Below are 25,425 nucleotides of genomic sequence, written 5' to 3'. Positions count from 1 at the left end.
TTATGGTTAGCAATCATTCTGAGAGCACTCTCCATGAAGTAGGGAAGGAAGCAGCACAGCTACCTTTTCACATAACATACTCTATGTTTATGAGCTAGGTCTTTCCCAGAGGTTATAAAGGAAGTAGAAGCTAGAGTAATAATAATGTAGGTGGGCACTAGAGGTGGGCTGAAGGCACTCAATAATAATTAAAAGAATCCAAGAAGACTGGGAATGTTAGAGCAAATCTAACTGCTGCCCTGTCAGGGGATGAGGATTTATTGTAGTGGGAGAGAAATCAATACCTTGTTTAAAGTGTAGGAATTATTTACATGTGGTTAAAGCAGTAAAGAACCTTATTTATTTGTGTTCTTTCATAATTAAATTATTAAAAAGTATTAATGCAGAAAGATTCTTTCTCAATCCTGATTTTATCAGGCATGTTTCACTGTGAAATCTTTCTTGTTTCATAATGGATTGAGATAGTATTTGCTATGCTTTATATAGTGTATGTATGATGGAATTGCAGCAAAGAAAAATAGGAATAGATCAGCAAAAAAATCACATGGGTCTTGTGTGGTTGCTGATACCTTTATCTTTCTGTTTCGATAAAGTCTATGACCATTGCTCAATATCAGCTTTAAAAGTTTTATTTGTTAATGCATTATTTTTGCATATAATTAACTTTATATGTAGCCCAACAATTGCTGTTAAAATGGTCAAAATTGTGTGAAAAGGTTCAAGTAGGTAGGAGCTTCAACATACGTAGGTAGCAAAGGATCAAATAAAGGTTTATTCCACACTGAAAAGAGAAGAATGAAAACACAACTGTGGGTCCTTCTTTAGGTTCTTCTTCTTCCATACCTGAAGAATGCTCCACAGCTGAAATGTTGTGTTTCTTTTCTTCTCTTTTAAGCATGGAATAAACCTTTACTTGTTCATTTGCAAAATTATGTGGTTGATCAAACTTCAGCTGTAAATACATAGACTGCAAAGGAAAAGAAATGATTGCTGGTAGGAACTCAAAGTGCTCTTTTTCTGTTGTTTAAAAAAAGTGATTGATACCATTCCTGTGGAGAATATGCCTAATATGTCCTTTGACACAGCTTATCACGGATGTCGGAAGGGACGAACCGTGGAGAGGCAGGAGATCAGAAAAAGACCCATAGGCGTAGCAGCGGAATGGGGGATTAAACCGGGCTCAGCAGTTCAGGAGTCGTATAGAAACCAATGCCCTCAGGCAGTGGATGAGGGGCGACTTGGAGGCTAGGCGTGTCTCAGGACATCTGAATGTCAATGCTGAGCGAAGGTGAATGAGTGACCCAGAAATATATAGCCCCAGAGAGAGAGACACCAGAAGGACAGCAAAGCACAGGAAACTAGGGACAGGATAGAGTAGGAGTGCCCTCTGGATGCAGAGGGCATGACACAGCTATTCATTTAAACTCTGGTTTCCTTTCTTCTGTCTTCTGTCTTCTGTCTGTGGTGTGATGGAGCAGGAAGGCACATGGTTGTGGAGTGATGGATCACAGCTGGACTTCACCAAGTGGGGTAATGGGCAGCCTGACAACTATGGAGTTGAAAACTGCATGCACACATATTTTGGAAATATGATTTATCTCTTTCTTCCATGTCATATGGTTTGTTTAAATTTAGCAAAAAAATAAAGCATGTATGAAACGTAGAGTACAGAAACGTGGAAATCAATAAACGGGTTTCGGATAAGAATTTGAGAAGAAGATCAATCAAACGTGTTGCACTTCTTAAAATGTAATCAAAATCAAAGCAGCAGTATGTACCAAAATACATATATATATGAAAAATTCTTTGATAAGAAATTAGATTGCTGCTAAGTTTTAAAAAATGTACAATTTCTACATAAACATGTAACTCTTGAGAGTCAGTAGTCAAAAGCAGCTTGTTAAGATCCCAAACATTTTGGTGATACAGCAGAGTGATGATTATTTTAATTTACCCCCCCAAATTACATTTTCTATTAGGAATCAATCATACTAAATCTTAACACATACACATTGAATAGATACAACTGAAAAACAGTTAAACAGTAGTCTCTTGAACTGAAATGCCAGCAGAGACTTGCCAGAAACAAAGATGGCACCTGTGATTTTCTTTAAGGGGGATGTGGAAGTATGTACTCATTAATCTCCTTGGCCTAACAGGAGGAACTGTTGTGTGATTTATCAAGGCAATTAACTCATTTTGGGTGCCAAGTCCCAAAAGATGAAGGTATCATCAGGGACCTCCTAGACGGAGAAGGAGAATGGTACATTGAAAACGTGCTTGTGGGTTTTGAGTTGGAACAGGAGTGGGGTCGGAGAGGACCGTGTGGAAGGTCTAAATATTGTTTGCCCTATTCATTCTTGTGCACTGCAAATGTGCTCTGAACCATAATACTGGAGACAGTGCTCATGTCACAGGGGCTGGTCCTGACTCCTGTGAATAGGGTATTAGTTAAAAACCCTATAAGAGATGGTATAATCCAGAAGTTTCTGGAGAATGACATTAGGGAAAGCACAGTGAGGTAAGGTTGGGAAGGTTGGGGGGAACGCAGGCAAACTAGTCCAAAGGAGGCCCAAAAGGGTTGCCAGGTCATAGTCCATAATCCAAGAAGCCAGGAGATCCATCTGAGACGAACAATTATAAACCAGGGAAGAGGGAACTTGAACCAGGAACATGGAGGATTAAAAGCAAAAAGGGGCTAGGCGCTCCGAGCCCTGGACCTAGAGGTCAGGACGCCATGCTGAAACCTATGCCTGCGGGCCACTACTGGACCCAGTGGTAGGCCAGCTACCAGGCATTCGTCTTCCAAATCTGAGACCGGAACCATGGAGATGCCAGATTTGAATAATAATAAGAGGGGGACGAGGGACAGGTGCACGTAATGAAAGTAAATAATACAAGAAAGGTGGGAGCGCCCTCTAGAGGAGGGATGACGACTGTGACAGTTCATGTGTGTCCCTGACCATGATCTTGGTACAGAGCTGGAAGGACTTTATATCAGGATCCGGGGCCACAATCATGTTTTCCAGAGACATCCTTATTGTATTGTGAGACATGACTGAAAAAACTCAGAAGGCAAATTACCAGAGGCTAGTGTCTACTTTGAGAATCACTTACCTCTTTTTTTTTCTTTCAGATCAAGCAATTTGGAATGACATTGCTTGCAACACTCAATTTCCCTTCATCTGTGCCTTGAGCACTTAAGTGGGAGCTGATTATTTGCAGCAGGGGAATAACAACAATGATTCTTTCGGGGATAGTCTTACTTTTCACTCTGAGAGGAAATTCTTTGTTTATTGGTGTTATTTCTAATATCTTACAGTAACTGATAAATCTACTTCTTTAATAAATCCTTACAACATTCCAAATTGTTTGTTCTCAAGTCCATATTGTAGTAGGGAAAGGGGATAAGAAAAGAATAAGTACATGTAATTGTGTCTTTCAATTCATAATTACATATCCTTAGATTTTTATTAAATTAATTCAATTTTTAACCACTTCAGTCCAGGCAAATATAATCAAAACAGAAGCATCCTAACAGATTCTTGCAAACACACAGAATAAATGAAGGGAAGGATAGCCCAAATTTCCATCATACTTCATTTAAAGATATCATCTCACATACAAATGCTCATGACATAATACATCTCCTGTCAGTCCTTCCAGCGTTGTTTTCCTCATAAAGCACTAAGGAACTGGTTGATGACAAGCCCTCACACTTTTTGCGAGCAGGGTGTGTTAAATCTAAACAATCTCCCACTCAACACAAGAGGTAGAGAGAGAGACAGCAAAACATGAAATTTACCTGTCAACGAGTAAGAAAAACATTTAATGTGCGATATAAAGTAATGGTCCAGTCCAGAAATGGAAAAAGACAATATTACAAATGGGGTGTTGTGAAAATGGTGAAACCCAGGAATTGATCAAGCGTTTTAGTCAATAAGTAAAATAAATATTCATAACCCACAACTTGGAAGTGAATTCTCCAGATATACCTGAGCTGTTGGTGTAATTAGAGGCAGATTAATTCTTTATTCTCTGGCAGAGCTTTGGTGAAAAGAGTAATAATCCAGACACACATGGATTAAACAAATATTTATTAACAAGGGCTATACAAACACTTTAAAAGTGTACCCACAAGCAGGTAAGACATTTCTATCTGAAGTATCTTTTACCCAGAAAACCTTTCCTAAAAAGTTTCCTAAAAACACAAAATAGCAAGCTCTCTCTAGGCAGGTTCAAATATATAACTCCAATCATGTTTTGTTTGGATGATCATCAAGTTAGGGCTCTTCCCAGTGTAAGCTTTAAGTTCCAAATCCTCCTGACTCTACTCTTGTGGTCTGACCTTCCTTCTCTCCACTTCCTCCCCTTTCTCCCTATGATCTTATATGATGTATTTCTTGACTGCCTATTGACAGTCATTAACCCACAGCTTCATTAACCAGGTACTCCAAGGTAAACTTTGCAATTGCAAAATAGCAATTTCTGATCAGGGGACCTCCACATTCTCTCTGTCAAGCCCTCTGTCGCCGCTCCGTCCGTGGCCTAAGGGCATAGGTTTCTATATGGCACTCCAGAACTCTGCACTGCTGAGCCAGGGCTAACTCCCACTTTGCATAGGATCTTTTTCGCTCTCCTGCCTCTCCACGGTTTGTCCCTTCTGACATCCGTGACACTCTCTGCTTTAAGGTTGGAAGTGTTTACACTGCCATGTGTCACCCACATTATCTAAACTCTTAGAGACACTTCTTAGTCAACTATAGCTGCAACAATATCAAGTTAACAACCAATTCTTGCATTTTTCCTTTACCATCTCTCATTCCTATTCCAGTGCCATTCAATGAAATAGGAGAACATTACATATTTATTTTTACCACCTCAATTTTCAAAGACCTTAATGACATTTGAGTCTGTGGTGGGTCTAATGTCCACATGTTTAGACATTTGGTGTCTGTGCTGGGCTGAGGAGCCAATAGTGTGAAGCTACAATTTGTGGAATTGTGACTAAACGTCTCTAAGGCAAAAGCCCCTGTAAAAGAGTACCAAAGGTAATTTAGTAGTCTGAATTAATATTATTTAGGGCATTGCCCAAAATATTAAAAGTGGGATCAATCTGATGAGTTGTCACTCCACTATACTGTAGATGCATTACCTAGCTGTCCATCAGGTTTTTGGTGACAGTGCATATGACATTTTTCCCATGCTTCTAGAAGAATAACTGATCTTATTAAAACCTATTGGACCTGATATGATGTTAGATTTCGGCTGCAAAAAATGAATAAATTCTTAAAACACAAGTAGTTCAACACTTAATAGCTAGAGACCTTCAATTATGTATTCCATGTCCATGCTTGTGCACATGTGTACAGTTGTTCACTCTAGCATGTCATACTTGCAAGATGGGATTTAACATGGCGTTGGTCTTGACTTGCATGTTTATGAAACTAGAACTGTGGGAAGTTTGTGTTTTCCTTCCTCTTCTGCATAGTCATCTTTGTATACTTCAGCTGGTGGGGGTGTTTTTTCTACAGAAAATATTATATGAAATGTATATTGTCATAACCTAGTGATAATTTTGGTATGCCTTGCTGCCCACCAGGATGGCAGGGGCAAGTTGGGAAGTGGTACATACCCAAGATCAAGAGCTTCAGTCCAGTAGTAGTGGCTGACACTCCAGGGCTGCTTGGTCCAACTGGTGCCAGGCAGGACAGGATGTATGTCACTGGGGCAGCGGAAGCACCACTGGTACTGGGTTCAACAGAGTACAAGCTCTCAGGGGGGTTTACTCCAGAGACCAGCCCACGCTGTCATGGTGGACTGTGGAGGCACAACCTGGATCAGGCCGAACTGTCCAAGGGGCAGAGACCAGGCTGATAAAGACCAGGGCTGGAGTGCAGGCATGTGAGGATGCATGCAGCAGGCTGGATCAGTGGAGGCAAGCACAGCAAGGGACAAGTCCGGGGGAATGGGATGCAGGCAAGAAATGTGTCTGCAATTTCCCGCTCTAATAAGGAGATGTCCTGGCTCTCTAACAAAAACCAGGACCAAACCAAAGATGGGTACCTCTTATTCTACTAGGTAGACCATCTCCCATCTGTACCAGGTCCCTAGGTGGAAGTTACCTGTCAATCATCCAAAGATTATTGATTAATTGGGGAACCTATGAGGTGGACAAAATCACTACCTGATGACATCACAAGAACTCATCAGCTGTGACTACTGGACTTAAAAGGGGCTGCACAGCAATTACGGATTGCTTACTCTATCACTCTCAAACATGGCAACCTGACAAACATTAAGTTTGTTTGAGTTTTAAAGTAATGAACCTTAGTTCAAGAAACATCTGACTGTGAAGCGGCGAGGGGCCAAGTTCTTGAGTGGCGGCACTTTCCTCATGGACTTATTAAAGAAGCTTACTGCCAAATATAGAGATGCGCAGCTCACGGGAGATGGGACACCAACAATCACTGGAACTGCTGTGGTGTGGAAGAATAGAGTGCTGAGCAAGGAAGAGACAATGACAAGCAGGGCAAGAAACCTTAGTAAAAGCTATGTGAGATCATCAACTCAACCTGTGCACTGGCATAGGTGACACTCTTCTAATCAGAATCCAGGATGTTGTTTTTTTCCTATCGTTACAGTCATAGCTTAAGATGAAGAGCAGTTCTTATTGTAGTTGACCAGTTATGTAGTCAACACAGGTTGTTTATTTAACTCGTGTGGAAGCAGGAAAGCCCCTTAACTGCTACAGGCAGTTCACTGCTACACTTCTGTGAAGAGCCATCTCTTAGGCTGCTTATTTTTCTTCCCAGTGCTCAAGCTGGAAGAGCCACTTTCTTTCAGAGTGCAAGCTTATTGTAATTATCAGTTCCTAAACAATTGTTTAGCTATACATTTTTGTGTCGTATCATCAGGTATTCACAGGAACTAGCACATATTCACAATCAGTTCTAACGGGCTCAAAAAAAAGCCTTTGTCCCTATTCTGGGCTACCCCACACACCATCACAAAGCTTTGAGAGAGTGTCCTTTTTTATTTTAGAGAACAAAACAAAACCATTTTACATATAAACCACCATTATTCAGCCTTATGTTCACAGTACACTTTCGACTATACAACACAAGCAAAAATTGTCTATTCCTGTTCATTCCCCTAGTATTTTACAATTATATAACTTTTAAACAGAGAGAGAGAGCGACATTATGTAAACAGAATTCTGCTCAACTCCTTCTCCCCATGCAACTTTCAAATTTTCCATAGAATGTGTGACAGTATGGGTCTTTTGGGTGTGCTTGTTTCTTGCTTTCAGTTCAATACCTTGAGTAGATTGGTAAGGAAGTACTAGCAATCATTTTCGCTGCAAAAACATTAACCAGTACCTGCAGGGGTGACATTTTGTAATCTCTACAGATCACAAGCCATTGTTATGGTAGGTCATTTTAGTATTACAAAGCCAACGCCCCATATATTGTCTCTTCGGATACTTTGATGGACTCTGATGCTAGGAGCATGACTATGAGCTGTGCTTCAGGCCTGTCAGACATCTGACTAATGCTGCTACTTTGAGTCATCTTCTCTAATGCAACTGCTTTCAGTCATGTGCACCACTTTTTGGAGGTTCTTTTGCTGGAAATGGTGCCGGATGCAGCACTGCAGGCAAGACAAATTGCTGACATGACAACAAAAGATTGAATCTTGTCATGTGTGCTCCATCTCATGCTGCATGAATGACCGGCTGCAATTAGTGACCAATTCCAGTCACTGCAATTTCACACCGTTTTCCGGAGGCAGAGGCAGAGGGAACTCTCTGCTCACAAGAATTGTATTTTGTGGGACTCCCTTATGGTGATTCCTGAGTTGGCAAGGGAAGGCATTCTTAGTTTGCTACATGAGGCATATCCAGGGATGTGTTGAGAAGTTATGTGTGGTGGCCTGTACTGATCACCACACATAATTGGTCAATTAGACCACATGATAAGGGGGATGTGCAAAATGCCATGTACCTCCAAAATTAACTCTGTGTCACGAAGCGTTTTTCAGGACCCTGTGCAGACAATAGAATCCGGAAGGGAGTGCAACAAACACAGGGATAAGAAGACTAGGAAGAGGGCTGGTAGACGAACAAAGGGGCATGTTGATGGTGCACTGGTGCTCTGGGGGTGTGGTCAGGGCGAACAAGTCCAGAAGAGTCCAGGGGGTAATCCAAGGTGAAGTCCAAATGTCCAGAGCCGGATAATCCAAACGAGACAAAGACAAGACAAGGTTTAAAAACCGGAACGGGATCCGGTGCAGGGACAGGGAATAAAAATGGGTTCATGAGGCCAGGCACTGAGCCCAGGACTAAGCAGGGTCAGGACACCGACAGGAGGCCTATGCCCTCAAGCTGCAGACGTAGGGTGACTTGGTGGTAGGCTGGCCGGGTGTCCATCTTCCAATGCAGAGCCAGGAATAGTGTGAGCGTCCTGCTTTTAAGGAGGGGCAGGATTGGAGACAGGTGCACATTATCAACTAAAATGTGAAAGAGCCACAGTGCCCTTAAGAGGAGGGATTACAATCATGACACTCTGCACCCCTGGTAGTGGCCTGCAAAACCATGGTCACACCTGCACCTGGACTTTGCAGGACCAGTGATGGGCAAGCTGCAGTTGGTCGTATTGGGTGCCTATTCAAAGTGGCTACAAGTCATTATAAGGCTGTGACTGAGGCACTATATTGATTATTTGCAACACCTGGGAATGGTGGAAACAATTGTATCAGACAATGCCACATCTTTCAGAGGCATTTAAGGACTGGTGACAGTGCACATTTTTAACACTAGAAAAAGAGCATTCTAAGTTTTTGCTAGGCAAACATTTTTCCTTTGCAGTCTATCAGTCTCTTTTGGCTAAGATCGAGTGTGTGTGGCCTATCCACAGAATTGATTTTCCAGAGGTTCAGAAGGTGAATGAAGCTCCCAAAGATTGCATCAGGCTGAGCCTATCATGTTAACGCCAATCAGCAGCTGAGTTCTTTCCTCTTGATTCTCCCTCCTTTCTCTCTGCCTCTTTGGTCTCTAGGCTGGGAGTAAGTGCTTGCGGCCTTCCCATGGCATTTGCTGTCTTCTCGAGACTCAAAGCCCATGTGGAAAAAGGCCAGGTTCTCTTTGGCCTTTCAACAGATTAGGACTGCAACCAGATCCAGACATCGCTTGGAAGACCTCTAGTCACATGACATGAAGAGGAGCCCGCCACCTTTACCATCCCCCTTGTTTTCTTATTGTCCTTTGTTTCCCTACCACAGAGATGACAGATAAGAGGAACCACATCAAGATCCACTGGAGGAAGGGGGGAGAAGGAAGTGCCAACTCGCTTTTTCATTTTGTTTCTGCAGGGACTACTGCAACTTGTGGCTGGAGAGATCTTCTGTACCCAGGAAAACTGGGCAGAAACGAACATGGAGGTTTACATGGCCTCCAATACAAGCAATGACAAAGCAACACAAAATGTCAAGAAATGGGAAACAAACTTTTTTCTCTGATTTTAGGGTGGAACTGATGTGGAAAGCGAACCAGAGGACCATTACGGTGCACATGTGCCAACGGAGTTGGTAACAACTTTCTTGGGGAGTATATGAAGGTGGTGTCCCAGCCCCGGAATGTGAGGGATGAGTTTGGTATCTGCACTGGCAAGCGCCAGTACTACATCCTTCTTAGAGAGGTGTGGTTCACCATCGGAGCAAACAGGGGTTACCTCTTCTACTCCAGACAGCCTGCAAGAAATGCATTATGGCTGGCTACAAGGAGAAGAGCTGTGACAATATTAGGTGCCACAACTCTGGAAATGATGAGCACACTGATAAGGACTGCAAAGCCATAAAGAAGTGTGATAGATGCTGCACTGAGGGTCATTTGCTCTGTCAGTTCAAGGGGAGTAGTAGAATAACCAGTGAGACAAGAGGAGAAGGGCACAAAGAAAGAACTTGCTCCCCTGTGCCAGACAATATTCCAGAGGCCACACCATGAGCCTCAATGGCACTAGACAGCACCCAGACAGAGGAAGTACCCTCTGTTATCCCCCCAATCTCCGAATTACAGTAAGTACATGTAAGGCAAGACAGCACCTTTAAGTCTTTAAGTGCTGGAGCATGGGACTCTTCTGTAGTGTGAATACTCCTGGGACATAAAGACATGAAGCAGAGAGCCACCTTCTCCATGGTGCAGGGTCATCTTGGTCATGGACATCGACTAGAGAGGGCAAAAGGTGAGGGAGATCAACGTCTATGCCTCGATTGAACACTCAAAATGGAAGGAAATGTTCACAGACCTGGCCAGCTGCTGCAGGGCAAACAGCCAGGCTGTACTCAGCGATGATTTAAACATCAACAGGGAAACACCAGTTCGGCAGAGCTAGATTTCCTACTCAAACAATTCTTCCTGGTGTTGCCTGGACAACTTGGGAAGCACTTGGAGAAACTCCAGTGGAAGGTGTAATCACCTGGATTACATGTTTGTGCCCACAATCTGCTTCCTAGAATCCAAAGCCATGTCCCTAGTGTGGTATTGCAACCACATCTGCATGTCAGTGGAGGCTAAGCCTTTTGGTCGAGGGTATTGGAAGCTGAAGCAGGTGATACTTGAGGGTGACTACTTCAGAACATTATTCAGGCAACACTATGAGAGCTGGGTTGTGAATTGTGACTACACCTCGGTAGTGGAATGGTGGTGTTGTGTCAAACAAATGACAGCAATTCGGGTGTCCGTGAAGCAGAAGTCTTCTTTATTACATGTGTATATGGGAGCTCTTGCAGGCCAGACTCAAAGAAGTATTACAAAGAGTGGTCTTTTTATACAGTAAAGTCTGTAAAACTTGTCCATAAAAGGGATTTGACATTGCCTGTGCCCGTGAAGAGCAGTCAAGCAAGTTCCTCATAACTCTGCCAGGAACATGTAGCAGTTATGCCTTGCAACATAACATACATTGACAATTCAGCAATAATAGAACAAAGTAGAACTACATACTTTCACAACCATTGGAGTGGAAAGTTACAAGGCACAAGTGTTTAAAATATTAAAAGACTTATCAGACAAGGACTTAACAATAATTCCCTTAGTGGGAAGCAGTTAAGGAAAAAAAGAGAACCTTGGCACAGGTCTATTGCAGACGGAAGGCTGCCAGGGAAAGGAGGAAAGCTGTGCAACTCCAGAAAGACCTGGAAGAGGAGTGCAGCTCACTGAATGGGGTAAGTGCTTTCAATTCAGCCGGAGTAAAGGATATGAAGGAGAGGCTCCACCATCTGTACACTGAGAAAGCCAAGGCAAAGGGAAATTGATTAAATTGATTAAATTGATTAAACTTGTTCCTCTTACTTTTTTAATCAGTTCCGGGGAGCCCAAAAAAAGATGGTGATCCACAGTCTGAGATGGGAGAGAAGGTGCTAGACGAGTGTGACAAAGTAGAGGTGGCGCGTTCTGCAGGAAACTCTTCTCAGAGGTGCACCCAATGCTTTTCTGGATGGGCTGAAATCAAGAGTTCCAGAGGAGGTAAGGGATACATGATGAGGGAAGGCATCATCTCCCTGCTCTTCAAGCGGGGGATGCTGCCAACCTCAAAAACTAGAGGCTAATAATGAAGCTCTGCAAGATCCTGCCCAAACTACTGGCCAGCAGACTGAGGACTGCCCTGCCCCACATAACCAACAGCAACTAGACAGGTGGAGTGGAAGGGTGATTATTGTGTTCCTTACACTTCATCACAACTCCTTCAATCGGCAGCTGCAAAACTTCGAACGTCTCAGAGACCAATCCAACATTCTTAACTGGAGTCTCTGCGGTGATGAGGAAATCCCTATTCCTCCACAGCCGCTCCAAATCGTGGCATACACCAAATGTATATATAGAACATGTATAAATTGTTACAATCGTCCATTTTGTACTTTTACAAGTTTCAGTTAAACCTTTTCATTCGGCCTGCTGGTCTAACACCAGATTGTTCATAGGTTGGACTGCCAGGTCCGTAGCCTGCGCAGCCCTTAAACATGGTCCCCAACCCACTGGCCACAGCATCGAGGGGTCCTGAATAATAACCCACTGGCAAATGACTACCTCCATGCACCTGTGCAAAAACAGCAGCCTAGAACCCATTTCTTTCACTTTTTGTACATACAGAAATAAAAACAGTTGATCCATCTGAGGGTATCCACCCCGTGGCCATTGCCTGCAAAAGAGCTTGTTTCAAATAATTAAAAATGGCTTCTGCTGCAGGGGTCAAGACTTTTTTGTCCTTAGAGTGCATTACCCCCCCTTAGGCAAGTCCGTCACCAGTTGAGCCCATTCCAAGAAGGAATCCACCCAGGCTTTGTTAAAATTACACACACAGAAATTATTGCAATTACTTCACAATCTTTGGTACTGGAAACCCTCGGATAGCCTGAGATCTATCCCCAGTGACTTTTTCCTTTACTTATCTTTTGTCCCAGATAGATCACAGTTTCCAAAACAGATTTGTGCTTTATCATAACTGGCTTTATGCCCTTTCTTTGTCAGAAGATCTAATACTTGGAGTATTAGATCAGAATACTCTGGAGATTGGAGAAACAATCAGAATATCATCAACATATTGAATGACCACAAAGATCAGTTGAGGTGGTTCATATAAATGCTGTCTCAGAGCCATGTAATACACTGTCCAGTATGGTTAAAGTAATTCCTTGCAAATGCTGCAGGGCATCCCAGCCCAATAGGTCTGGAGTGTCCCCCACCCACATCTGTATTTGAAACTGTACATCACTTCCCATACATATTGTAACAGCTTGAGTCTCTTTTAAATAAACCCTTTGTCTCCCTATCGCCATAGCCTCCTGCCGCCTGTTGGAAAATTTTATATAATACCCTTTTGCCATTTTAGTAAATAAACAAGACAATTGTGCTCCTGTATCCCACAATAGAGGAACCTGGACACCATTTACTATACACTGTAAAAGCAGTTCCCTTTTGTTTAAATTCTGAGTTAAGCTTAGGGAGGCTACAAGGGGGCTTTCTAGTTTAAATCCAATATCTCACGCAAGACTCTCTTTTCAGCTTCTGACAGGTTCTTTGACAGTGAAATCAAGCCTTTTTTCTTTCAGTAATTGCACACCAGCTTATTAGTAGTTTTATCATTGGAGTTTTATCCCCCTTTTCCCACAGGGCCAGTAACCTCACCCCCCATATGGATTTGGCCAATCAGGGTACTTATCCCAGTCCTCATTATTTTCTTGAAGAGGCCTTATATCTGGGTATAATTTTGGGGTTGCACTGCAATTGTGAAAAAAATTATTTTTCCAGCCTTTTCATTATTAGTGAATAAGGTCTGTCCACTTTAAGTTTTTCTGTTAGAGATTTTTGTGTTTTATACCATTCTGTTTTCTCAATAGTATTTTGTCATGCCCTCAAATGTTTCCCTAACACCATTGCAATTCTGATCTGTTTATTCAATTATTATTACTTATTCCATTGTTCATGCACTTTTCTACATTCCTGTTCACCATGTACCATCCGACAACCTATATTTCTTTTTAAACTTGTCCTCGCACTCGCCATGACTTTCTTCTTTTCTGACACCCAGTCAGAAACTTTCACTAACTTTTCCATCAACCCATCTTGTTACTTTTCACAATCCTTCCACGCATATCAGATAACCTAAACAGGTGTCTTCTGCAATTCGCGTACCGGGTCTCCAGATCTGGCTTTAATACAACCCCTCCTCTTAAGGATGCTTAAAGGATACATGATGAGGAAAGGCGTCATCTCCCTGCTCTTCAAGGGGGGGATGCTGCCAACCTCAAAAACTAGAGGCTGATAATGATGCTCTGCAAGATCCTGCCCAAACTACTGGCCAGCAGGGATGCCATCTCCTGGACTGAGGAATGAAAAGTGCCCATGATGATAGTGAGCCTGGACCAGAAGAAAGCCTTCAACATAATAAACACCAGCTCTCTGTTCAGAGTGCTGAAATTCTTTGGTTTTGGAGAGAATTTCAACTGCTGGATAAAGATACACTCACCACACATCAGCTATTATTGTGGAGGAGAACAGAGTAATGAAGCCAATTCATATATGGGGACTATTAGGAGGCCATGACTGGTAAAGGCCAATGGGAAATTTGGCCAAGATTGTGGGTTTAAGACCCTTTTTGAGAAACTCCCTGGGATTTTTAATGACCACAGAGAGTCAGGATCTCGGTTTTATGTCTCATCCGAAGGACGGTGCCTTTACTATACTGGGGCATTAGGACCCACATAGACCTCAGGGTGAGAGTGCCCCCCTGCTGGCCCCACTAACACCTCTTCCAACAACAACCTTGGTTTTTCCCAGGAGGTCTCCAATCCAGGTAGTGACCAGGCTTAAACCTGGTTAGTTTCAGTGAGTTGCAGGATTATATGGCTGTAGTAGTTCAGGTGGGTAGCTGTTTTAGCATGCATAGGCTGCAAAGGAACAAGTAATAGGTTTATTCCATGCTGAAAAGAGAAGAAAGAAAACACAACGTAGGAGGCTCCACGACTGAAACATTGTGTTTTCTTTCTTCTCTTTTCAGAATGGGTTATATGGCTGTTGGGAGTGCTTCAAGGGCTGCAGTGCTGCAAGAGATGTTCTTCAAGTTTGTCTGGGGAGGCAGATATGAGTAGATCACAAGAAACCAGGCAGTTTCATGTGTCAGGCAGTTGGGGAAGCTGCATTTTCCTTAAAACGTGAATGCAACCTCTGTAGGGCATTGTGGGTGCTGATCAGTACAAGTACCAGTTCTCCTTCCCATTGAGGCAACTGGTCCAGTGAACAAACACTGGAACAAAAGCAGAAAAGTGACTAGATACCTACAACCATGTATAAGTGGGGCCGAAGGTGAAAGATCACAAAACAGATGGAGCTCTACACCAACCACTGGGCCCTGTACAAGAAGGTGAGATGGCAACTAGTTGCCAGAGAGAGGCTTTGGGTTCCCAGAGAATTCTGGGAAAAGACACAGCCAAAGGATCTAGACAACAAAAGGACCTCAATTGGATGGCCATGCACCAGAGGCTGGTGACCAGAGAGGTCCTTTACAGATACTTGCTCCCCAGAAACCCTCATTTCCCCTGTGACATGTGTTGCATTGAGGAGACACAGGAGCATGTGTTCCGGAGCTGTCCCTTTACCAAAGCAGTGTGGGACAGAATGGAATTCACTGTGCAACTCCTGGGATCAGAAGCAGTGCTAAATTACCACTGGCACTGACCAGATTGTACAAAGGGACACAGTACTTTGGCTGCTGGTGTGACTAATAAAACAAGGACTGTGAAATGTGAAGAACACTCTCATCCTGCATAACACAGAGTGGGGAGCGAGGGAGCTGGAGAAGAGGAACCTTGCAAACCTCAGAGAGAGGATGGAGCACAACATCACAAATGGGGCTCCTTCACAGTGAAGGAGTGCTGGGAAGGAGTGGGCCCAGTACAGGGACTAAGGGGGAAAACCCTGTTCCTTTGAGCTCCTGCAGAGCACAGGACGACTGCTGTTTCAGAGGAAGGACAGGGAAAAGGCATGGACAACAGCAAGTGATAGGGCTTGGAGGGATTCATTTATTGTGCAAATATAGCCCCAGCATCCACTTGGAGAGTTAAAAAAAAGGATAATCACCTGATTCAGAGTGTTTCTTTCATTAAGCAGAGTTTGTTAGACTGTGTACTCATTGTAATATGTCTATTGTGGAATAAAGCTATTTTGTTCTAAATAAAAATCATTATAGTATGGAAAGGTACATTATAGAATAACGTTGAAGGTTTTTTTAGATATGGTTTTACAAATCCCTTCATTTTTTGTTTTCCTTATTTTTGTCCCTAGTGTGTGGTGGTGGTCCAGGAGGACACCTGGTTCTGGAGTGATGATATCTACTTTTATTTTGTTTTTTCTATCCCTCCCACCCTGGTTTCTAATTATTTATTTTTATCCTCTCCATGTTCCACTTCCATTGTGACTGCTGCTTCTATTGCCTAAAAGTCCCCGATGGAATTGTTCAACTGAGGACTTTTACCCACCTGCTACTGCCTTCATTCAGGATTTCCTTCCTGTTTTTTTTGTTGCATCGTCGTGGATTTCACAAACATGCTTCTAAGGTACACCTCACTGCAACTACTATAACTAAAACAGAATTAGTTCCCAGTAAAAAACACATTTGATTATTGCGGTAATATTGGGATCTGTAGTGTTACATCCATCGCAGCACAGGATGCTGTTTCTTTCATTCATCTACAGATGCAGCCATTCAAAATGGGTGAGGTATTTCGCGGCATACCCCGGTGGGCGTGTCGCGGTATCACGCGGTATCACGTGGTGTCACGTATCATTTGACGCTCTGCCGGAAACTATCCGGTGTCGCCTTGTAAAACCGCCAGGGGGAGCTTAACCTTTAATTTTGAACTGTGTATTACAGCATGTTAATCATCAGTCATTAAAATGTTGGTATATTTTATGAAAGCAAGATTGCTCAGTTGGACAAAAGTACACAACCTACCTTTATCAGAAATATATATGCATCAAAGCCTTTACTGAAGATATTACTAATAGTATTAATAATGGATGACTTTGGACAAGCTGTATACTCAAAGTATAATTTCTTTAGCACATTTGTACAAGCACTTGGAATCTGTCCAAGCCATACTTTGTCAGGCATTTTGTTTTACTTCAACGGGCATAAAAACTTCCTTGCTTTTAACAGGGCGTTTCATAATTGCTAACTACGAAAATGATTTAAAATGTGACACCTATCATTCAACTAGAGCTTAAAATATCACAAGGATCCTCAAGAGCACAGCAAAGAGTGTATTAAAAGACACTTGTTTTTATCAACGCTTTCTTTTCCGTATACCAGATTTTATGGAACCACTTCAGAGGGGTGTCAGCCAGTCAGATTCCAGGAATCGGCACTTTAAAGGAAAAATACACACCGGTATTCCATTTCTCCCTAAACATTGTAAGCTTCGAAGTCTTTAACTAACGTGATACCGGAGTCAACAAGCATACTTTTGGAATTTGATTAAAAGGGAATATAATATGGAATCGCGTATCTCAAGAATTTAATAACGGTTTGATTATATCCGTGTACTGCGACAGGGCTGTGTAGGGCTGTTTCGCCTGCCTGTTCATGTGAGCTGTCTTGTAGCCGACTGGTCTAGGTGCGTGACTACCAACTGGCAGGTTGTGTGTTTGAATCCAGCTAGTGGTAGTCTTTTCTTTTAACAAACATTTCTTCGAAAAAATAGGTAAGCGATATTATGGACAATCAATTGACTTTTATATTTCAAATATCGCAACATGATTGATATTTGCGATATTTTGAACATATAACAGCGGTTCCTGCTTCTGTTGTGTGTGTGTGCAACAGAGTAAATTTTTATAGAGAAATGGAGGCTGGACAGTATGCGTTACAATATAAACATTTATATTGATTTAAATCGTGTTCTGATTTAAATCGCAAACGCGTGTTTAATTATGTGTTTTTTAATCATAATCAGGCTAATGCATTTCTACATTTTCTGTATGAACCAGCTTAGAGGTTCATACAGAAAGACAGCTTGTGTTTAAATTGAGTGTAAGGTAATTTATGCTTCTAAAGTCATGGTCAGCATTTATTATTGTACTGTGCTGTAAACTTTTTCTGTGCCTAGTCACATTATTTTATAGCGTTTTTATTGCGTTATTAAATCCGGTGGCGCTTTGTGTTAGTTTCCTGACTCCCATTATTTAAACTGCGACACTGATCATTCATCTCTAAATAAACTTTATTTTATATAGCGTTTTAAGCGAATAGGTAATTAGATTGCTCATAAACCTAATCGCTTTTTCTACATAAACACAGCGTGATTGCTCTCTGAAAATGCTTTTCCTTTATTTTTAAAGTAGGCTCAGACTTCAACTATAGATCGTATTATTATAAACTTTCTTGGAAAAATGTATTTTATGTAAACCATGTTTGCTATTAATTCATTTAGGGCTAAAATACGTTCATTGTCTTCCAATCGAGTCGAGTTGACATTGGAAACCTGCCACACCCGGACTGTTAAACCAACGCATTCCTGTACCTGCTGAGTCTCTATCCTCGCCTCTTGGTGCAAGATGGAAAGACCATCCTGTGCGTTGAGCTGACCTAAAAAAATTACTCTCACTACTGTGCTTGGAACCCTCTCCGCTTCACCCTGGAGACTGGCGAGAGCAGCACTACTTAACATCCGCTCCATGAACAATAATGCTTTTCTTATATGTGACTTTATTACAGAAAGAAAATTGACTTTCTGTGCCTAACTGAAACCTGGTATAGACAAAACGATGGTCTCCTGTTCAACCAACTAGGGTTACGGGTACTGGTATTTGACCTCATGCGTTTGCTGATTTACTTTGCCTCTGATTTAAGAGGATCCTTATTCTTGGGGACTTTAATATACATATTGACTCAAGGTCTTACAGTTTGCCTAAGAATTTTCTAGCTCTATTGGAATGCTTTGATCTAACTCACTTTGTTCGTAGCCCAACACATAACATAGGACACACCCTAGATGTAATCATTGCAAATGACTCTTTTGTTTCTCACTGCTCTTCCCTTGATCTTGGCCTCTCTGACCACTTAGCTATTCTTTTCAATCTGGAATTACCTGTTTCTAACACTTCCCCCTCATGCTGTTAATTTCCGTAACTTGCTTACTTGCTTTCAATTGATCAGCCTAAATTCCCAAATTCTGTTCTGTCCTCCTTATCTTGTTTCTCTTCCTCTGATGTCCTCAGAAAGACTCCTGGAAACTTAAACATAGGTGGTGTCTTTCTGACAGAAATGTACATTATCAGGCTTCTGGACGCCGAGAGGAGGCGAATGCCCCCCGAGCTGCGAATGTAGGGTGACTCGGTGGTAGGCGGTCCTCTGGACATCTGTGTTCCAATGCAGAGCCTGGAACAGAGTGAGCATCTGTCTTTTAAAGGTGGGCTGGAACAGGGAGCAGGTGCAGAAAATCAACTAAAATGTGAAAGAGTCGGAGCACCCTTAAGAGGGAGGGATTACAATTGTGACACTTACCCTTTCTTGCAAAAATTCTAGAACATGCTGTCATGTTTCAGTTGTATAACCACCTCATTGCAAATAACCTTTTAGAACCTCTCTAATCTGGTTTCCGACAACTTAACTGCCCAGAAACTGCCATGGTCAAGGTCACTAACTTTTTCGTAGTTAAGAGCTACTGTACATCTAATGAACAGAACATTTCCTGTGCCAAGAATACTTATATTGAAAATAATGTAAGTTCATAAAATATTTCATTGTTTTAAATGGACACTTATCTTAGCTGTATTTAAATATGATAATTGACATCCAGCAAGGGCAGCACAGTAGTTCAATGGTAACCATTGCTTACTTGCAAAGCTGGAGCCCTGGGATCAATTTTGGAACTGGGATGCTAACTGTGTGGAGTTTGTATGTTCATGTCCCCATGTTCACATGGGTTTTTGCAGTTTTACATATTTTTTACAGTTTTACGATGCAACAAAAAAACAGGAAGGAAATCCTGAATGAAAGCAGTAGCATTTTACAGTTTCCTCTCACAGTCCAGAGACATACTTGTAGGTTATGGCTTCTAGGACTACTGGCCCTGGTGTGCGTGTCTGCACTCTGTGATGCACTGGTTTCTAAGGCGTATCCTGCTTTGTGCCCATCGTTTTTAAGGATAAGCGCCAGATCCCCTATGACCCTGAATTGGATTAAACAGTTTGAAAATAGATGGATACAGATCTAGAAATTCCTTTTGCAAGGCTTACAGATGAGCCTGTGTGTGTTAAGCAGGTGCTGGGTGGTGGGAAATAGATTTGTCATGTGATCTTAACCTCAATACTTAAAGCCAAGGCATACCCTGAGTTGTCAGTTTTAACTGAACTGTCTGCGGGCCATGTTTCTGGTTTTAGTTGCACTACAATCTCACTGATGCTGTTGCTTCTCTTGTATTTTATTCTTTATGCTCCTAGCAATAAGGTTGAAGTTTCTAAGTGTGTTTTTGATGTTTTGTTTTTGTTCTCTGGCTGAACTGCCTGTGTAGCTCTCTTTACATTATACAGTATAATGTGTGGATTATCTCAGTCCCATTCTAGATTAAATACTTTTGAATTTCTCTGTGGATGTAGATTTCTAACCAAGTGATTAATCAATTTTGTAAAAAGTCAGAATGTGTCTGCAGAAGTCAGGTCTCCTCATTGCTCAGAGGAAGAGGTCTAGTTGTACTCTATGTACATCATATTTCACTGCTAACTTTATACAAATTATTCATTTATGGGATAAAATATTTTATAAATCTGTGTATCTATGTATGTGAATATTATAAACATAATATTTCTAAAATTATGTTAATGCTTTAATAGAGTTATTTGTTAAGTGTACAATGAGTGTAGAATGGATGTAGTTGCTTTACCTTAATTACTAACATGCATCTAAATTGGGCCTGCTTGAGCTCAGTCTCCATTTTAAAACAAGCTCATCAGTTACCTCATAATGCAGAAATATTATAGAAAAACTGCATTAATGCAATTGGTGTTTCTTGTAAAGGTGCAGATTGTTGAAGATGTCAGAACCTAATACAGAGGAAATTTCACACTCCAAAGTGCTATCCTCAAATTTCTTGGGATAGTAGGGACACCATTTTTTTTTGGCTCGCAGAATTGAGGAAAGCACTGCAGTGTGTGTGACTTTCTTGATTTTATCAGTGGCAGTTTTGCAGTTACAACAGAAATGTCCAAAGAGAAACTGCTATTCAGTCAAGATGTGCTGTGTTGTGTGCTAGTGATGCTACTGTAGCTCTGTGTTAAATAAAGAGTAAACTGGATGATACGCATCACGTCTGTTCTGTACACAACAGCTAATTCTTTATCTGATCTGTATTAACAAGAACAATGCTTTCCTTTATGTAATGTTGATAATCAAGACAACTTGAAGTTATTCCTTATTAAAATATTGATTTGAATAATTCTGAATATTTATTCAGAAACCATGACTATGTACAGTAAATATTTAAGTACTAGGATAATATTCAAAGTTTTGTCAGTTTCAGTCTGGTCCTGGAAATGTGGTACCTTCCTGAAAACACTCTGACTTCAGGTTTTCACTTCTACAATAAAAACTAAGTGAAGAATTCTCCAAAGAAGGAAAGGCAAGAAAGGATTGAATATTCTGTCATTTTGTAGCAAGAATCCCATTTCTTAGCTAATCTAAAGTACATGTGCTATGCCATTAAATGCAGAGAAACGGTTTGTGACTCCCCTAGGCTTCTCCATTATTAGATTTTCATGATAATCCCAATAATTTTTGAAGGTAAACTGATTAAACAAGTAACACAAAACATGATGCCATGATATATCTGGGCAATCCGAAATGTAAAATTTCATTCTTTCATTCAGCTTCACCTAATGAATGGATGGCCTGACATTAGTCTCCAAAATGCACATAGTTAGATAGATAGATACTTTATTGATCCCGTGAGGGAAATTGCAGTGCAACAGCAGCTTAACACACACAACACAGCCACAGTGTAACGAATTATATAATAATAGTACAGTACATACAATACAATACAAGAGTTACTCACAGTCCGGACACACAAGAACAAACTAGAACAGAACAGTACACAGAAAATCGTATCACACTTATGAATATAAATATAGATGTAACCATAGATATAAATATAAATGTATTGCACAGGTCCCTGGCATATATTGCACAAAAGTGGTTGTAAACGGGAAAAAGAAAAAGAAAAAGAAAGAGAACAGATGTAGCAGTAGATGTGTATATGCGTTTAGTCCAGAAACAGATCACTGTCGCTGTTGCCTCTGCCAAGAGGCAAGGTGGATGCGTTGTACAGTCTTATGGCAGACGGCAAGAATGACCTCCTGTAGCGCTCCCTGTCGCACCGTGGATGAATCAGTCTATTGCTGAACGTGCTCTTCATTCCTGCAAGCCTGTCATAGAGGGGATGGGAGAAGTTGTCCATGATGGCCTCTAGTTTGGACATCATTCTCCTCTCAGCCACTACCTCCAAGGGGTCCAGGTCTCAGACCCAATGACAGAGCTTGCTCTCCTGATGAGCTTGTTCAGCCTTTTGGAATCTACTGCTCTAATCCCAGAGCCCCAGCACACCACTGCGTAGAAAATGGCACTCGCTACCACTCGGTCACAGGTTGGCGCTGGACAATAGGCTTGTATAGTGGTGTAAGCAAGACAAGCAAGACATATATGACACCAAAGTCATGGTTCCATCTTGCAGCAGACCCAAACCATGATACCAGTGTGCTTGATGGGATGTGGTTGGAACACACATCTTATTGTGGTAAAACAATACAGGTTTTAACTTGATTATAGATGGAACATTCTTGTATTGGTTTTGGGGATTGTACAGGTACTTTTCGGAAATTATGATTTGGGCCAGTGTTGTTTAGAGTTCAATAGTCATTTCCTGAAGGAAGAGGCATTAACATTGATATCAGCCACAGTGACATCACAGGCCTGAAAAGGGACCTACCTACCCCCAATCTACAGTGATATCACAGAGTGACACAGAGGCCTGTAGATCCTTAGATTGAAGTCTGCTGTTTTTTGTGACCTGGATGACGTTTCTTGTACTGGGATCTTGGCATGACAATCGGTGAATGTTTTCTATCTGTAGACAATCATCTGATTGAGTGCAAGGATGGAGTCTAAGGGTGGAGACATGGTTCTCTAACTGCATCCATACAAATGAGCACCAAATACTGATATTCCAAGGTCATTTGAAATCTCTTTTGATCATTGCATGACATTCTTTCACAAAACTTTCCACAGTAAATACCAATCTCACAGGGTTTCTTTTCATTATATAGGACAGGACTGCCCAAACTTTGTCCTTGCTTTTAAATTAATTAAGCACTTGATTCAAATCAAACCCTAATTTAGTAATTTCACTGATTCTTGTTCTTTTCAAACAACTTCATACACCATTGTGTACCAAAAACATTCAACTGGTAAATTTAAACCATTTTGATATCAAAGATAAGCCTGGATAAATTAAATTAATAGTGTAATGTTAAGACATTTAAATTCCTATAATTATACTATTGGTTCAGAATTTCACATTATAACACAGTCCTTATAATGCAGTTGGCACAGAACATAAAACAAGCAAAGTAAAACCTTAGCATTGAAAGAGATAACTTTTTTATTTTTTTCATTAATATGATTATTTTGTTTTGTATGCTTATTTTTATACTGTATTTCACTAGCTGTCTTTGAAGTTCAGTTTGTCTTGTTCATTATTTGTTGATGCTGCCTCCTGTAAGCTCTGCAGTGGCTCAAATGTTCATCTGGACCTTTCTTTGTATTTTCTTGCGTCTCATGCTTAATCCCCACATTTCATCACGGTCTGCTGCAGGTGTCTGCTCCTGAGTTAATAACCATGATGATTTAAGAGTGTCCATGGGATTTGACAATATGAAGTAGGAGAGAGCAATGGGTACCCATGGATGTGGTAAAAGAAACAATAATGGAGAGCTTTTTAAGTAGGTAATACGTCAGCAAGAGTAGGCTGCAAAAGAACAAATAAAAGGTTTATGCCATGTTGAAAAGTGTCATGATTGTAATCCCTCCTCATAGAGCTCTGGCTCTTTCACATTTTAGTTGAGAATGTGCACCTGTCTCCAATCCAGCCCCTCCTTAAAAGCCAGACGCTCACTCTATTCCAGGCTCTGCACTGGAAGACAAGCACCAGGAGGCCTGGAGGCCCGGAGGCCCTTCTACCACCAAGTCGCCCTATTTTATGCGGCTTGAGGGCATAGCCCTCCTATCGGTGTCCCAACCCAGCTGAGTCCGGGACTCAGAGCGCCTGGTCCCATTTTTTATTCCCTGGCCCTGCACCAGATCCCGTTTCGGTTTTGAACTTTGTCTTGTTTTGTCCTGGATGGAGCACCCGGCTCTGGACTCTTACTATTCACTCTGGATTTCCCCTTCGGACTCTTTTTGGACTTTCGCATGGACCACGCCCCCCAGAGCACCAGTGCGCCATTCAACACGCCCCCCTGTTTGTCTCCTCCCCGTGTCTGGTTCAGTCCTGGATTCTGCTGTCTGCAAAGGGTCCTGATCTATCATCATAACAAAAAGATAAGAAATGAAACACAATGTTTCAGCTGTGGAGCATGAAGAAGCCTGAACTGCAGGTTGCATTATATTTAGTTAGAATGCAGCTCATCCCTTTTGTGGCATCTGTAGGCACATTAAGAGTTTAATGATTAGTAACGGTGTGGGGTTTTTCTGAGTGACAAAAATGTTAGACCTCTGAAAAGCCTTGTTTGTAAATACTGTACATAAAGTAACTTGTATGTTGTATGTTGTGTATAGTGTAGTTTGTATCCTGTCATTGAAATAAATATTTGTTAACCAAATGTGTCTGGATTGTTACTCCTCTCAGAAAGCTGTTCCAGAGAACAAATAATTCACGTGCCTTCAATTATACCAACCGCTCAGGTATATTTCTGGAAATTACTTACAAGTTGGGGATTATGAATTATTATTTCACTGATTGACTAAACCGCTTGGTCAAATCCTGATTTTCACCAGTTTTCGTAACCCAGGAGATGTCATTCTGTACATCTAGCAGCGAGTCTGTCAAACGTCTCAAGTTTGCAGATGACACCACTGTGGTTGGTCTTATCTCAAACGGTGATGAGTCCACAATCCGGGAGGAAGTACAAGCACATTTGTACAAGCACTTGGTAATTGTTTTTTTTACATTCCTCTTGTCTAAGTTCCTTTAACTTTGTCTGATTATGATTCTAGAAACACATGTAACTAAACACGTTAACACATATACCACGTGTGTTAACACGTTAACACACTAAACACATATAACTAAACTCAAACAACACAACTAAACTTTAAATCAAAATGCGATTTAAATCAATATAAATGTTTATATTGTTACATATACTGTACAGCCTCCATTTCTCTTATCAAAAAAAGACTTAAATTTCATCATGTTGTGATATTTAGAAATATAAAAGTCAATTAATTGTCCATAATATTGCTATTCTATTTTTTCGAAGAAATGTTTGTTAAAAGGAAAGTCACAGAGCCAGCTTGATTTGAACACACAACCTGCAGGTTACTAATCAGGCATGTAGACCAGTGGGCTACTAAGGAAGTCATATGAAGAGAGAGGCGAAACAGCCCTACACAGCCTTGTTGCAGTACACGAATATAATCATATTGTTATTAATTTCTTTAGATACGCGATTCCATATTATATTAGCAGAAAAGCTTAAAACTACCACTTTTTTACACGCTATTTCACATGTTAGTTAAAGACTTCGATGCTTAAATGTTTAGGGAGAAATGGAATAATGTATTTTTTCTATAAAGTACCGATAAAGTACCGATTCCTGGA

The 25,425-nt window shown here is 41.3% G+C and overlaps 1 protein-coding gene across 1 annotated transcript in view; it reads left to right on the top strand.

Annotated features, from left to right (window-relative positions):
• LOC138239381 (galactose-specific lectin nattectin-like) overlaps positions 1–18,878 on the top strand; it is a 26,074-nt gene extending 7,196 nt beyond the window's left edge. Inside the window, exons 4-5 of the mRNA XM_069190836.1 lie at positions 1,479–1,570; positions 18,770–18,878. Coding sequence (XP_069046937.1) covers positions 1,479–1,570; positions 18,770–18,878 — 201 coding nt within the window. The remainder of the gene's footprint in view (positions 1–1,478; positions 1,571–18,769) is intronic.
• The last annotated feature ends 6,547 nt before the right edge of the window (positions 18,879–25,425 follow it).

This window comes from Lepisosteus oculatus, chromosome 6 (assembly GCF_040954835.1).
Source record: "Lepisosteus oculatus isolate fLepOcu1 chromosome 6, fLepOcu1.hap2, whole genome shotgun sequence".
Lineage (NCBI taxonomy): Eukaryota > Metazoa > Chordata > Actinopteri > Semionotiformes > Lepisosteidae > Lepisosteus > Lepisosteus oculatus.
The sequence above is the reverse complement of the archived record's forward strand: the minus strand, read 5'-3'. Positions and strand labels throughout refer to the sequence as shown.